The 16545-nt window shown below is 33.0% G+C and overlaps 1 protein-coding gene and 1 long non-coding RNA gene across 2 annotated transcripts in view; one reads left to right on the top strand and one right to left on the bottom strand.

Moving 5' to 3' along the window:
- The first annotated feature begins 2963 nt into the window (after positions 1-2963).
- Positions 2964-5424, top strand: LOC117110943. The gene is made up of 2 exons (XR_004445790.1): positions 2964-3350; positions 3901-5424. It is a non-coding gene; the product is annotated as an uncharacterized LOC117110943 (long non-coding RNA).
- A 1353-nt stretch (positions 5425-6777) lies between these two features.
- The window catches only part of LOC117110933 (kinase suppressor of Ras 2-like), a 15988-nt gene continuing 6220 nt past the window's right edge, over positions 6778-16545 (bottom strand). Inside the window, exon 8 of the mRNA XM_033253783.1 lies at positions 6778-6850. Coding sequence (XP_033109674.1) covers positions 6778-6850 — 73 coding nt within the window. The remainder of the gene's footprint in view (positions 6851-16545) is intronic.

The following is a 16545-nucleotide window of genomic DNA, read 5'->3' on the forward strand; positions in this document are numbered from 1 at the left end:
CCATAGTTGGGGCTGAGGTAAGAAATTTTGTGATTATGGCACCTCTAGATGGCCAGAAATTACACTATTAGACTTAAAAGAATTATTTATTATGAGGGTTATCCTTGATATGGGTTCCCCGACGAAAGCTTCACTTTTCCCCCGATGGATAAAAATTACCCTTCTATGTAGCTCGGAAATGATACTCCAACTGTGGCGGGTGCAGGAAGTCGAAATAGAGGGGTTCAGTGCAGGGAGAGTCTTGCGTAAATAGAATGTCCACCCGCCCAACAATTGTGGGGCTGAGGTAAGAAAAATTATGATGGGGTCCCGTGCTGACTGGGTTTCCCCTTGAATCTGCCACTGTTCAATATAACACTTGACATAGCCTATAATTTTGTTTCACAAATGATTAATTGGTAATGTCAAGCGAAATAGTTTTTTATTCGAAATATTTTTTTTACTCATTACAGTTTTTACAACCTATAACACATTAACTACATTGTATTGTAAATTCTGTAGTTAACCTTCAGACAACTTTATTTTAAAAAAATAGCACAATTAAGTATCTTATTGTTTTCGTTAAATTAGAGTTTAAATGTGGTTATATTACGCTAGTTTGAAGGTTTACTGTAAGCCAATTATTTACACTTACTATACATCTTCGTGGTTAGCATAAATAGAACTAGAACGTCGCTCCATTAAGAGTGCCTACCCCCCCCCCCATATGCCTAATTAAATACAGTGGGGGGGGGAGACTCCCCCAGTAGAAAAAGTGGGTGGGCATGGCCCCCTTCCCCCCACCCGCTTCCGCCGCCGTTGCTTTTAATAATGTTTATATTTTGTGCACTATTTTAGCATGATATGCCTATTTTAAAACCCATTGCATTTTTTACTGTCTTGAATAACGGTCCAGACCTAAATGCCCTGCTGTAGTGATATAAACCTAGTTTTTGGCTATACCCACCCTCGAACATGAAGAGGCACTCTTAATGGAGCGACGTTCTAGTTCTCTTTATGCTAACCACGAACATGTATAGTAAGTGTAACCAGGGAGGTGTAAAAATTACATCTCCCTGGTGTAACTGACTGGCTTACAGTAAACCTTCAAGCTAGCGTAATATAACCACATTTAAACTCCATCTAATTGAAAGAAAACAATAAGATACTTAATTAGGCCATTTTTTTAAATAAAGTTCTCTGAAGGTTAACTACAAAATATACGGTACACTGTAGTTAATGTGTTATAGGTTGTAAAAACTCTATTAAGTAAAAGAAATCTTTCGAATAAAAAAATCTTTCGCTTGACATTAGGTGTGTTTATTGAACAGTCGCAGATTCAAGGGGGAACCCAGTCAGCCGGGACACCATTCTTCTATTTTTATTATTATTATTTATTATACTTATATTCAACTTTTAATCTGAGAGTGCCATTTCCGGCCATCTAGAGTGCCATAACCATAATCAGTTGTGAGGCTGAGGCGGGTGGACATTCTATTTACGCAAGACCCTCCCTGGGACCCCTCTATTTCGACTTCCTGGACCAGCCACAGTTGGAGTATCATTTCCAGGCATAGAAGGGTAATCATCGGGACCCCCTCGCCCCCAGCCAAGATGCTCGCTTCGCTCGCATACTGGACCCTATGAAATGCCCCCCCCCCCCCCACCACCACTTTCAAAAACGTTCCGCCGCCGTTGCGACAAAAATGTACATAGTCATCATTGATTAGCATGACTTCTTTTTTTATAGTTTTGTCTTTGTAGCTCAAAACACGGACTATTCTATTATATCAGTGATTTATACTTGTACTAAATATATCAATTAACCATTCATGCTTTATCATTTATATTTGTCACCATGGGATTTCATAATAACGTGCATACAAGTATTGTAATAGTCGTTAAACATTGCTTTAACAGTAGAAATGATATTTTAAAAATGATGTTTTACACTAGCCGACGTATTACCATACGGCCTGCTCAGTATGTTGCAAAAATAGGCCTACTCTAAAAAAAAAAAATTGACACTCTAACGTATTCACCTGGCTTAATTCAAAAGACAAAAAAAATAGCTTTACTAAATAATGCATAGCATATTGTACCCTGTGCATCCACAACTTTTTATATGTATTTCACAATATCCGTAAACTCGTACAAATGTAATATGCCGCACATTCCTTATTCATATTGCATTATATAATATAAGTATGTTCGTGTTTCTTGCACTTTATTTATTCATGGAGGAATAAGCATGCTATACCCTGTGTATACACATGTTTTATTTAATTAGCATACTGTCATCATTTTATAGCAAAATGCTAGGTTTTTATAGTTTTAAACTTTACTAAAATGGCTGGCCTGTTTCTGAGGTACACATAGTAAATTTTAAAGTGATTTTTATTTTGACTTTTTACTACATTACCGTACTATTTTAACATGTTAATATCTAAACGATTCCTCGTCATTGCCAAGTTGTTTTGTCTTGTGATTTTTCATGTAATTTTATCCTTTTAAACCAAGACTGTTGTAAAGGAAAAACAAATTCCTATTTTAAAATGGACAATTAAGTGTTCTTGAATCTAGAATATTTTTTATAGGTATTTGACAACATCCGTCAACTTGTATAAATATAATAGACCATATAGTCTTTGTTTCATATTGCATTATATAATGTCATCGTGTTTCTTGCAATTTATTTATTTATTGAGAAATAAACATCTCATTTCATATAATTATGGAAATGATAAGACATTTTGAACAATTTATTTTTCTATCGTTTTCGCAATACACTGTCTTGCATATTATTTAAAAAAAACTAATTGTGATTTGGTCATTATTTTTCTAGATATAGCATTCTTAACCTGAGTAATGACTGTACTTTCGAAAAAGGGCCCATCGGAACCTAGTTTCGCCACTGGGAAAATTCAGTGGCAGATTCGAAGGATGTCCTACAGTGGGACAGCCGATAGGCGATTTGACCGTTAAATCACGATTTTTCGATTTCACTTCCGTGTTTGCTTTGCGCAGCGCCACCTATCGTTCAAAAACGTAACCACGTTTTATGGTCGCTTAGCAAAATAATGCAGCTTTATTTAAAACTCTCATTAATAGACAAGGCCCGCCCATGACTTCCTTATACGGTAAAAACATTTCCTTATAAGTCTAGTTTAGGAACCAATCGTGGTTTTTCGACAGAAGCGACGCTAACACAAAGCATTCATCGATTGATGTTGACACATATGGAATGTTGAAATTTAGTACGATTTGACTATACGTTTATTTACCATTTTCCTCAGAGTCGGAGCTGCGTCCCAGCTAATCATAATTTTTTTAGAGTGTTGATTTATGATGTTTATTCATAGATTATTCGGGTAAGACCTGTTTCAATTCTGATCAAAAATTGTGAATCATACTTCTAGGCCGTAGAATGCTAGGCAATATTTTGAACATGTGAACACGCGGTAGTGGTAGGTAGCAGTGAGTAATAGCGCAGCAGCGGCAAGGTGGTGGGGTCCGTTGCGATGCGATTGGCGTCTGAAGGCAGAGGCTTTGTGGTTCAGGCCTAGACCATGCTTATTTAATACAATTTCTATATAATAATTATACTGTAATTACTAGTTATAGATTCAGATTTATTTGCATTAATTTGTATACTATTTTTAGATTTTTTAGGCCGGGCCTATTTATAGTAGGGTCTCTGATACTGGTAGGCCTAGGCAAATCTAGTGGTTTAGTAGTATTATCGTGGTAAGGTAATAATACATTACAACACAGTGTCTCCTGATTTAAGTCCACTGTGTCAAAAGCTAAAAAAATTATTTTTATTAAATAAATTGCATAAAACTATAATATCTGATGATAATGTTCATTGAATTTTAACCACAACATACTCTTTCAAATATTATTATACTATTTTATTAGAATACAAAGACATAACATTGTGATGGACAGAGTATGGTTGCTGTTGCAGACTCGAAGTGACATGTCTCAGCTGAAATAGGCGAAAATGTTCATCCATGGACATGGTTTTATTTATTTTTTTTTTATACTTGTAGATAGGCTTACTTAAACATTGAGGTGGGTGTTTTGCAATGCTTGCATTGTAGAAGGTAAGTATAAGTCAATTTTTTATAATGCTTTTTAGTAACTGTAAGCTGATTCATCCTACCAAGGAAGGCGGTCCTTGAAGAGGTAAGCGATGATGATTCTGTAGACAATTTGAGCGATGATAATGAGGACCTTGACTTCCAGTTACTTATTACATAAATTTATTATGTATTATTTAAAGGTAAATATTTTAAATCACCATTAGGAAACATAAGAAACGTCAGGTTATTGATAAGGCTGGTGTTAAGAACATTTAATGGTTTTATGAGCATTGTGTAAATATATGTACATATTATATACTGTATATAAATATAGTAAATTATTATTACTTATTGTAGTTTTCTGCAATAATTCTCTTTCATCAAAATATACCAAAGCATACTATGTCTCTATTATTTATATAGATACATTATTCTATTATTGTAACCAAGTATATTTCATTTTAGGGACATTAGTTTTGAAACTGCAAAAAAGAAATCAGTCTTGAGCGAATGCAGACCAACGACAGTTAAAAATGTGCAATTTCAACTACTTTAAATGGTGCTACAACTCATTCAACCACTGAACTCCAATATACCTCAAATGCCTTGGAATAGCCTCACCTATAGAAAAACAAAAACATGCTGAAAACACAATTTAGCAGTGACATCAATTTAAATCAATATTTTATCGATTAGTATTAACTTTGCTTTGTTGCATTAATAGTCATATAAAAGTATGTCTTAAAAGTATTCATACTTATTATTTGTTGTGTGAGTTTCTTTTGAATGCTTATTTATACCAGGATGATTCATTTGGATTGTTAACAGAAAGTGCTAGAACAAATAATAAATTAAAAATTTTTTCTTGGGTTAGGGTATATTTGACAAATTTAACACAAGTTTTTTTTTTAAATATAATGGTGTTTGTAGTTTATAATTAAAAACCAACTTTAAATTCAAATTAATAGCAAAAAATACTTATGAAATTATAATGAAGCCTTTATATTAGTCTTTTCTATTCAGTGTTATTTTTATAAAAGATATGTTGATTTTATGTGTTTCATGACATCTTGTGTATAGACCTGTTAAAGTATCATATAGTGTTTCATGTGTAGAAATCCAATACGTCTTTCTCATTTCTTTCAAAACCTATAAAAGGCCTATAACTTATATATGTTCCTCATTTTTCGTTATTTGAATGTGTATAGAAATATAAAGTGGGGGGTGGTGGGCACTATATTATAATTAGTGTGAAAGCATGCATATTTTTATATTCTAGAAGTTATTATGCTGATTTTATATGTTCCAAAACCTTGTGTATAGACCTAAATTAAACAAAGTATTTTATAGTGTTGAATTGTAGAAATTCAACCAATACATCTTTCTTTATTCCAATCTAAACCTACCTACAAAAAAGTCTATAAGTGTACCGTAATTTTATTCAGTGTGTTTTTATTTTTTTATTTATTGGAATGTTGAACTATATTTATAGAGATGATAAATGTTCTGGATGGGGAGTTTTTAGGAAGGGGTGGGGGTGGGTGGAATGTAGTCCACTACATAATTATCAATGTACATGCATGCATATTTTTATAGTAGTATATGACTGGTTTATTAATTAAATATATTATAAGTTTGTTATAAACATGTTTTTTGTGCCTGCTCTTTTATAAGTCCTGCAAATCGCGTATATTGAGTGAAATTGTGAATGATATGGTGAATCAGTGAAGAATGTTAGTAATTAGTTCATGTACACTTGCCATATAGCGAGGATAACAAATTCAGAAGGATTGGAGCTGTTTGTAAATGTGCATAATCGTCGCTGCCTGTTTACGGGTACGCGAAAATGCTAGGCCCCCCAATGTGCACATCCTAGGCCTCAGCCTCGCATACGATTCGTAGTAGAGACAAACAATAATATTGTCGATAAATTACTGACTGGAAAGGTTAGATATGTAATAATATTTATTTTAACTGTACATGTTTATTCCATACACACTAATTATTTGTTGAACACATTTTCTTTGAAATGTTCGGTATAAATACGATCTTCGAGTACGATCGCCGATGTTTAGAAAATGGCGTACACGCTAGTATTCGAGCCCAACGAAATGGAGGTACTTTTAGTTCCCAGAGTCGGATTTGCGTCCCAGCTACTCGATTTTTTATCTTAATATTTGTAATTATAGATTATATATTTTTACAGCAGGGATTTCAAATGCGTTAATGATCAAAATTTTTTGGGGTTTCAATTTAACGATTTACTAGGGTACAAAATCGTAAAAATGGTCTAGCACGAAATGTCCGTTAAATTACACTTTATAGTTCTGGTCAAAATACACCAAAAATATTTCACTATATTGTTCAACTACTTTTAAACATATTTCACTATTATGTTTGTTTTGTTAAGTAAGTTATTAGATGAATTAACGTTTCTTCAAACACAATCAAATTTGACTAATTTGAAATAATTCCGAAAAATAGGGCGCCCTCTCCTAGCCGAAATTCGACACTATTTTTCCAGTGGCTTTCCTAGCCGCCCCCTGTCTGAGTGTGCTATTTACGGCAATCTAGAGGTGCCATAGTCATAACATTTTTCCCGCAGTCCCAACCATGATGGGGCTCAAGTGGATGGTCTGTAAAAATCTCTCCCTGGGCGCAATATTGATAGTTTGGTAAAATCTCATGAATTATTCATTCATAATCATCCTTATAGAACATATTTTTGCGCAAGCCCTATTTTCAAGTCTGTGTCAGCCTCAATGATCAGCTGCTCTGTACAGCTGTGTTCGATTAAAAAATATATATAATTAAAATTAGATTTTGGGCGAATTCACTGAATTATTTCTCAGCAGTTTTAATTATTCAGTAAATTCTTGCATTTGGTGCAGTAAAATAATTTACCAGATGATAAAGGGAACTTAATATTAAAAAACAGAAGATTTAGATATACATTAAATGTTTGTTTAGTTTCGATTTCGAATTAGTTCACATTCATATTCACATGTATAATTATAGAAAATTTAAGGTATCAAAAATAAATGGAAATATGAAAATGAGATGTAATGAATTACATTGGAAGCAAAGCTTTTAACATGTACCGGTAAACGCTTTTAAATACTAATATAATTAATTCTTAACAACAAAAAAAATAACTTAATCTAGGAGTAACAAAATTTTAGATGTAAAAGTATCCCTAGCTGGACAACATCCCAGTAATTCTGAATCGAGGTTTCGGTGCCTGAATAAACATTGCGAGTACAAGTGAAATGCTTTACTAGAATTATTCTAGCCTTCTAGTCATTTAAAGGTAAAACTATTACCTAAGACAAAACATGAATGCTATAAAAGATCATTTTATCCTCCTGTCCCTACCTTATTTAACAGCCTTCCTGACAACTTCCGAAAGTCAGAATCATTTTATTCTTTTAAACGAAACTATAAATTGTATATTAAAGACGGAGAATTATAGAGTTTATATTCAAATTATATAATCAATAAATTGTACATAATTAATTGTATACAACTTTTGATAAATTTATTTTTTCATTGTTTGAGTCTTACCCATGTTTGTATGCCTATTTGAATGATTGATATATTATAATATATAATATAACAGCAACATTATCTAATTTTATATATTTATTTTATTTATTTGTTACTGAGTAGGCCTATATATATATATATATATATAATATATAAATCATCAAAGGTACATATAAAGTGTTTAATAAGGACATGATGGAACATCGTAGGCTACTCTGTAGCTTATTAAACACTGTATATGTACCTTTGATGATTTATATTATATTTATTCAACAGTGTTAACGGCTAACTTCCTTCAATATCGTATATATATATATATATATATATATATTTATTTATTTATTTTTGTATCTAAGTGGTGACTCATTGTATAATGTTCTATTTTATTTATATAACATCAGCCTCCCTTCGGGGAAGCTACCTCTTTAATATTGTTGAAATAAAACAAAATGAAATAAAATCCCCTGCCGGACGTGATCCCGGTATTTCTGATCTAAATTTCGAAGCCGGAATAATTTGCCCTATTTACGTGGTGAATCAAATCATGAAAAATAGGCCTAAGCTATTGATATTTAACTACAGTAAAACATGAAATCATTTCAAATTTGTTCCAATATTTTCATTAAGCTAGGCTCCCCTCGTTCTGGGAGTTTGGAGGTTTTGTGGTGTATTTTCAAGTATTTTTTCACAAAAAAACATTTTAACCAAAAAATAGGTTCTTATGAATGTATTTAATTTTCTTATTGATATATACCAAGTGAGTCAATCACAATTGAATTGTTTGGTTTTCTACAGTGTGTTTTGGGAGGTTTGTGGGATTTAGCAATACCATTTAATCCTACCATAATACCCTACCCTCACAATTACACGCCATTTTAATTCTTAGCATAATTGCCATATTTACATAACTATGGATATATAGTATATCTCAGTTTACAGTATTTAGTATAATTTTGAAAATTATAAATTGACAACAACAAAAAATTATGGCCACTGGTTTCTGAGCCAGTAGTAGGCACTTAAATTTAGTTGTGGCGGGGAGTAAACACCAAGTATGCAATTAAATAAGTTGCTTAAATAAATGTATTCCCAATTATTCAGGTTACTAAAAACAATATTTGATTAACAAAGACTTCTTTGAAGTAACTCTAAGCAGAACATTTATTGAAAGTTTGTGAGAAAGTGAGCCTCCCTTTTCCCATACATAAACTTGTGATTCAAACATACAATTGATCTACATGCTTTTAACTAGTGTTTATTTGCATTGTTTATAACATGTAAAGTTATTTCATTTGATACTTAACAAAATTGAATTTTGTGGTTATCTGTGAGTTGCATATTTTGGTAGTTGAAGTACTGTATTCAGACATTATCCATTTTGTATTTTGGTAGTAGTATGTCAAAGCAAGGAACAGTGAACTTCCCTGGTCATATGTCAAAGTCTATCACCCTCGACAAATGGCAAATTTTACACTTGTTTACCCCAAAATGGTATTTTGAAGCTAGTACGTTAGTAAACGATTCAATTTGAATATATTTAGTATCATATAAGAAAGCATTTAAACTTATCTATCTAATGTTGTGTGCTATAACACATTATATTAATGTTGTGACCCAAAAAGAATAAATAAAACCTTATTTTTTATGACTTTTTAGCCAAAATAAATAACAGATGTTTTATTTATGAATACTAAGCTAACAACTTTTTCGTCTGATACTCTATTCTTATCACCAAACATTGGTTCTGTAAACGAGGGTAAAAATTTTGAGTGGGATTTAATATGATATCCAGAATAAAAGAAGCAAGACTATCAGAGTTGAATTTTAAGTTATTAGAGTACATAGAATCTTACCAAATAACAATAGATTAGTTTTGTTGAATATATTTGTGGAACATAAAACAGGATCCTAATTTAACTTATGTAAAAAAGAGGAAAATGAAATGCATATGTTCTATGAGTGTCAAAGACTTAAAAGTTATTGGAATTGTGTAGCTAACATAATTAACAAAAACAAAATGTAAAAATGCTTACATATGCTGATTTTGTATTTGGAGTTAAGAATGCTAAAAGCAATGAAATAATTACAGTAGCTTGTTATGCAATTTATAAATCATATTTAAAAGCAAAAGGTAAAATTTTAAATAGTTAAATTAAACAGGATGCTCATTGCAGAACTAAAATTAAGGTGCAAACTAGTCAAAATTACTATTAATTCTGAATGGTTAAGGTGAAACAAGTTGAGATAATGTATGGAAATAAAATGACAATAAGAAGAGATGGATATTCAACTAAAGAAAAAAGATAATTGTAATTCACATAAATTAAAAATATTATTGTTATTATCCATAAAATTTTGTTTTTATCATTCAGAGAATCGTGTAGTTTGTACATAAATACAAAGATGAAAATGGAATAAATAAAGGTGGGTTACCCCACAAAAGAAAAAAAAATAAGTAGCTTTAAAAGCAAAAAATGAAACTTTAAACGTGAGAAGATATTTGAAGCTAAATGTAAAAGTAGACATAAAGGCAAACGTGAATAACACGATAAATATGGAAGTAAATGCAACGGTAAAGTTAAGCGTAAATTTATATGGTAAAGTGAAAGGGAAATGTAGGCCTAAGGGTTAAGTTAAATGTAAAATAGAATCAGGTTAAACTAAATTTAAGGAAAAATATTTACGGAAGTTATATTTACGGAAGTTGGTTAAAGTAAAATTAATATAAAGTTAATGTTAACTTTTATAGGCCTATAAAAGTGTTTTACTTAAGTGTAAACTGTCTTGAACAAACGATGAAATTTACATTTTTAATATTGTTATTATAGATATATTATTATGGTAATATGTTAAGCATGTGGTTATTGTTGAACGTATTTGATTTTAAAAGAAGATAAAGAAATCACGTCATAATGTTTGAATAAAGGTGTGTGTTCCCTCCCCACGAGATAAAAAAAAATCTATCAAATGCTGTGTGTTATAACACTTTATATTAATGTTGTGACCCAAAAAGAATAATAATAATTTTTTTTATGACTTTTTAGTCAAATTAAATAACACATGTTTTATTTATGAATACTAAGCTAACAACTTTTCATCTGATACTCTATTCTTATACCAAGCCTTGGCTCAACGGAATGGGCTGTTGTCACACTTAATTTTGGATTTTAATGACAAATGTGACCAAAAAATTGCAATTTAACAGGTTTTTACCCACAAATGGTATTTTGAAGCTAGTCCGTCACTGGAAGATTTAATTTCAATATATTTGGCATTAAAGGTATCTATTAAATCATGTACTATGTTACATTATGTTAATTTTGTGATTACGAAAATAAATAAAATTCAAAGTACACAATTTATGTTGGCCGACTGGTGGTCTCAACAGATTGAAACTGGTCCCCAGCTTAAAAAGGTCGAATACGAGGGTCCTAGATAGTTGCTTTTGGTGTCAAACTGTTCAGAATTGGTATGTTCCTATTTAGTCTAGGCTTACAGGTCTTTCTAATAGGCCTATTATTAGCCTTTGTTTTTCAACATTATCTAAGATAGGCCTTGTTTTGCAAAAAGGTTTGCAAAAATGAGGGAACGCAGTTATCACAGGGAAGGGTGGGGATATAACAAATCGCCTGCCCTTCTACCACATAAATTTGCCAAGAAAAAAATACTCTCATGTTGGGGCTGAGTTGAGCAAATTTGTTTAAATAAACACCTCTAGATTCCATGAAATGGCATGTTCAGACAGTAAAGACACATCAAACAGTGTTTTCAACAGAACGACATGAACACAAGCCCGCTCCACGGATCCGCCACTGGTGCCCCACCAATGGTTAAACATGCATCATACCAGTGACCCTCCACTTAATCATCCATCCCCATCAGTCTCCCTCTCCCCAATTAGGACAAGAATTACCAACTCTCCTCTGTCCATGGCAAGTAGATAGATAGATAGATAGATACAATGAGCTACACTAAGAAAAAGCCAGTCTGGTGTTAATAATGCCAAAGTAGTTATTCATGTTTCAACAGAAAAAACTTTTTCTGTATTGAAAATCGGACGAAAATTTATTTTTCAGCAATGTTGCGCGGGCCGGATTAAAATGTTTGGCGGGCAGGAGTTTGTCAGCGGCCGGGGTGTTGAATATCGGGGCTCTATAGCCCCGTTCATATCCAACTATGGCAAGATAATTTTAGTGGATGAGCTAGATGATCTCGCCATAAGCTTGAGTATGACCGCTCAAGTATGGCGAGATGAAGGCCACAACTCGACTAAGCCCGTCGAGTAAATTTATGTCGACTAACTTCTTAATCCAGCCTAAAGCCAGTAAACAATTAAACAGCGGGTGGCCACAGGTCACGAATACACCAATCAAATTGAAGCAAAGTGACTTCCATGCTCGCTGGTTAGCGCGTTTTTTAGTTACTGTCATAAACACCATTCAGAATGGAAGCAGTCTCCCTGATCTGTGTACTTTAATTTCAACAAGTCTTATTTTGCAAATGATGGCCGAAAAGTCAGTAAAGAAACGGCATCTCTGGACGTATGCGCAGGAATATTTAATAGATATCTGGAGGGAGCCATAAATCGCCGAAAAAGTTGAAGATAAATTGTATCGTCAGAAGGCTGGTGTCCACGAAAGGATAGCAGAGAGAATGTGGGACTTAGGCCACAATAGCATAACATCGGCAATTGTTGTGACAAAGTTGAAAAATCTACGAGCAGAACACAAGGCTGTGAGAGACGTTTTTATTCGTGGGACGGGCAAGGGGTCGGCCAATGTAATAAGGGATGACCCGAAATCAGCATGCCCACACTACCACGCACTAAACGAAATACTTGGGGGAAAAACCAGTAATGTAAACCCTCCAGCTGGACACCTCGGCCAGTCTAATCAACCGCCTAGGCCTAGCTTACGGCTATAGTCTCGATCTAGCATAAACTAGTCGCGCGAAAATCAACAGTAATTGCCCACCATGCGATTGTACTTCCTGTCTAATGATGTGTTTTCCGAATTTCTGGTAGTCAAAATATCTGGCTCTAAACCTTAACGTCGAACGCGATTATTGGATTTGAGTGCCATGACCTTGAAACTGTCTTTCAATATGGGTCAATGGTCAATAAGCGCACTTCCAGTCAATTCCTTCATCTTACTTCTGGAACAGTCTTCTCGAAAATATCATGCTATCAGCAACATTACCTGACCCATTAATTTTTCAAAAACTTCTAAAAAATGTATCTCTTAATTCACAACATAAATTTGGCAGCATTTTCTCTTGGGGACCCCTGTCTTGGCCACCGTCACTACCTGTTCTTCTGTGGCCTTTTCTTTACTCAAACCACCTATATAGGGGTTCCATGATGCATGCTTCCGGGATTGGGTTTGGTGGTGATGGTGACCCCCTCAAATATTCTGTATACAGTATTCATTTTGTTGTGCCATTTTTTTCGTAATTTTAATTTTTTGTTTCGTGTATTTGTTTAAATATTTTATTGATTTTATAATGTAAGGCACACAGGAGCTTTTCTGTGCATTATGCGCTATAGGTATACAAGTGTATTATTATTATTTTTATTGTTATTATTATTATTATTATTATTATTATTATTATTATTACTGTTGTTGTTGTTGTTGTTGTTAATAATAATAATATTATTCGTGGTGCTGTATTTTATTATTTTTTTTACTTTGAATATTTCGACAAAGAACAGAAACAGTTGAACAGGGGTGCCGAGGAAAAGCAGAAGTTAGAAAACAGTCATCGATTTAGGTGCTTAACCGAACCCCTGCCAACAAAAACAATACAAAACAAAATTATTCACAGGAAACGATAAAAAAAAACAAGTAATAAAAAAGCAGCACACAAATAAATAAATGAATGAATGAATGAAAGAATGAATAAATGAATGAATGAATGAATGAAATAAGGATAATAATTAATCCAGTACAAATAAATAATTAAAAATAGAAAAGATAGAAATTTAAAATATTAAAGATTCTTATTATTCAAAATTAAAAATTATAAAATTATTATAAATATTTATGTACAGTTATCACGCATCCTTGGGCAAGCGCTTTCCACATTGTCTCTACCCACTCAGAAGTCGTGGCAGGGTACCTGACGGCCGGGGCGGCGCCAGGATTTCCCCTTCGAGGGGTCCACATTAGGGACCAAATTACCCCCCCCCCACCCCCGCAGACGGTTGGGGAAAAATTAATTTGTCGGGGAATTTTTTTTATTAAAAAGTGATAAAATTTTATGTTAATTATGGGATTATTTATTTAAAAAGGATAAATAAAAAAAAAAACAAAAAAAAAAAAACTTGCAAGTTAAGAGTACCCCAGTCGGACTAACCCCCTGTTTGAGGGGTTGGTGCTAAAAAAAATTGATTTTTCCCCGACGAACTCGCTGAAAATTCCCCGACAGCGAGCTCCAAGTGGGTTTCCAGAGGGTTTGACTTTCAATGCACTGTCGCTGCTGCAACATCATAGAATTCCAAGGGAGCTAAGAATATAATGACCGGTCTGTAATGTGAATCGCTAGAGGCATCAACATGATGCTCTATAAAGACTGCAATTAGGCCCTGTATTATAATGTATACAGTATTCGATTTGTCTGCACTATTCTAATTTCATATGTTAAACAATCTAACCAGAAATTTGTCGTATACTGTTGTATTATTGTGACCATAAAGTATTGGATTTATATAATTTTCAATCTTATAGACTTAATTCGATTTTTTTTTAAATCCTAATAATTTGAAATTGTATTTTTTTTTTGCCTGACATATGGTTATATGTCATGTGTTCTATATGTACGGTAGTTTATGTAACTAAGAGGTGAGTCTCGCAGTTATCGACGTGAGAATAATGTATCTACAGTATTGGCCTTTTCATGGAGTTATTATAGTAGAAATAACCCCATGGTCTTGTGTGTATTTAGTGTCTCAATAACATATGGCGGTTATTTTTAAAAATATAGGGGAAATATATTTTGCTACACCATAACTAAAACAATTTATTATTTTTTGTAGAAGTACTGTACTGTATACAAATATTTAACATTTATGACTAATTATTATAGGCCTATCTTAGTTTTACCATATATGATGTCTTCAACTTCTCGAGTCTCCCATCTGAACCAAAAGCTGAATAAAATTCAAGATTCCTCCAGACTTTCAACGTAGATTACTTTAGATTGTTTATAATCAATCAATAATATATAAACCTAAAACGTTTTGCTATTGTAGATGATTGTGTACCGTATTGATGAGAAATAAATTCAGGCACAAAAATTCAAATACCAGTTATCCGTTTAATAATTCATAAAATGATTTTAAATCATTTGAAGTAAATAGATTTTACTTTTACCATAGATAAGAATGACATGTTTAGTTCAATACAAAATTACTATATTTGTCAGAATAACGCAATAAAATAAACATGGAATCTGCAGAAACACCACGAGCACATGAGATTTCGCATTCGGACGGATACAATTATCGCAGAGGGTACGTCACGATTTATGAGTACCGTAATTTTCCGCAAGAAGAGGGCACGCAAACCGTCAGTTTAGGATCGTTTATAACATTTAGCTAAGCGCAAGCGTACGGTATCCATTCCATGCGAAACATTACACAATTCGACACAAAAAGCTGCATGAGGTGTAGGCCTACAAGAAAACAAAACGGTGTGCTTTCTGTAGCCGAATACAGTACTGATTACAAGACAAACCCCACTACTCACATGTCATATAGAATATGTAAGCTAAATACCGTAAATGTTCCAGTAATTGTCTCTCTAAGCACCAGAAGTGATTTTTTTTTTCGCGAAGCGCCGCTCTCAAATAGCCGTCGTGGCATAAATAAGCGCAACGACGCTTAATCGACAGAACCTACATTGCTTAAATGTGTTATGCTTTGATCTTTCGTATCATTGGAATAGGCCTACAGTAGTATTATTAAATAACCGATTTTTAACAGATTAAATAATAGGCCTACTAATTTTGCAACAAGTAATAAAGGCCTAAATAGCCTAATGTCTTATCTGTTACTACAATAAATTATAAGCGCCGGTCTGAATTATTGGAACATTTACGATAAACTGAGTACATGTACAATGAGTTTTACAGCATGTTATATTCGTTTAGTTACGATCAATACGCTAAGTTATATTTCTGTCGAGTGGAACCATGAGGATTAACGTTTTTACCATATGACCAAGATATAGAGGATAGTGTATAGGTCCTTCACCCTGACAATTGATAACATTCCCAACAAAAATACAATAAACTAAATTAACTTGTAATTATAATAACCCGTCATACTACAAATATTATCTTTAATATAAAAAGTGTTAAGTCGTTTAAGACAGTGACACCCATACGGACATAGACATAGACATCACTTTATTCATCCATCGTCATTTGTGACTAAAAAGTTCTTGACAATATGCTGTATGAGCTGAATATGATCCTTGGTTCATGCAAAAGGCATGAATCGCCTACGACGTGACAGATTTGCTACAGGGGAAGGGTTGTCTAAAATTGATGATGTAATCGTATTCGTTATCGTAAGCTTCCGAAAACTCACTATTGTTCTTTTATTCGAGCACTGTTTCTACTATTATTTGATTATATATATAGGCATATAGGGCTAATATATATTTGGAACACGTGAAGAGATAAACTCTAAATCGTCTTTCGGTAATGCTTTATACATATATATGAATTTTAAACGATAAAGAAGAGGGAACTTGGTGTGCGATCATTTAGATATATAAATCAAGATAGTCATTAACACTGTTAAATTATATATAAATCATCAAAGAAAGGCAAATACAGTTCGAATAAAGGACATAATAATACATCGTGTAGCATAGCTCTCAACGAATGTAGTCCTGTAAATAAATTAATAAAGAAATTGTGTAATAAA

This window comes from Anneissia japonica, unplaced genomic scaffold (genome assembly GCF_011630105.1).
Source record: "Anneissia japonica isolate Jap-2015-1 unplaced genomic scaffold, ASM1163010v1 scaffold277_len1293397_cov203, whole genome shotgun sequence".
In the NCBI taxonomy this organism is placed as follows: Eukaryota; Metazoa; Echinodermata; class Crinoidea; order Comatulida; family Comatulidae; genus Anneissia; species Anneissia japonica.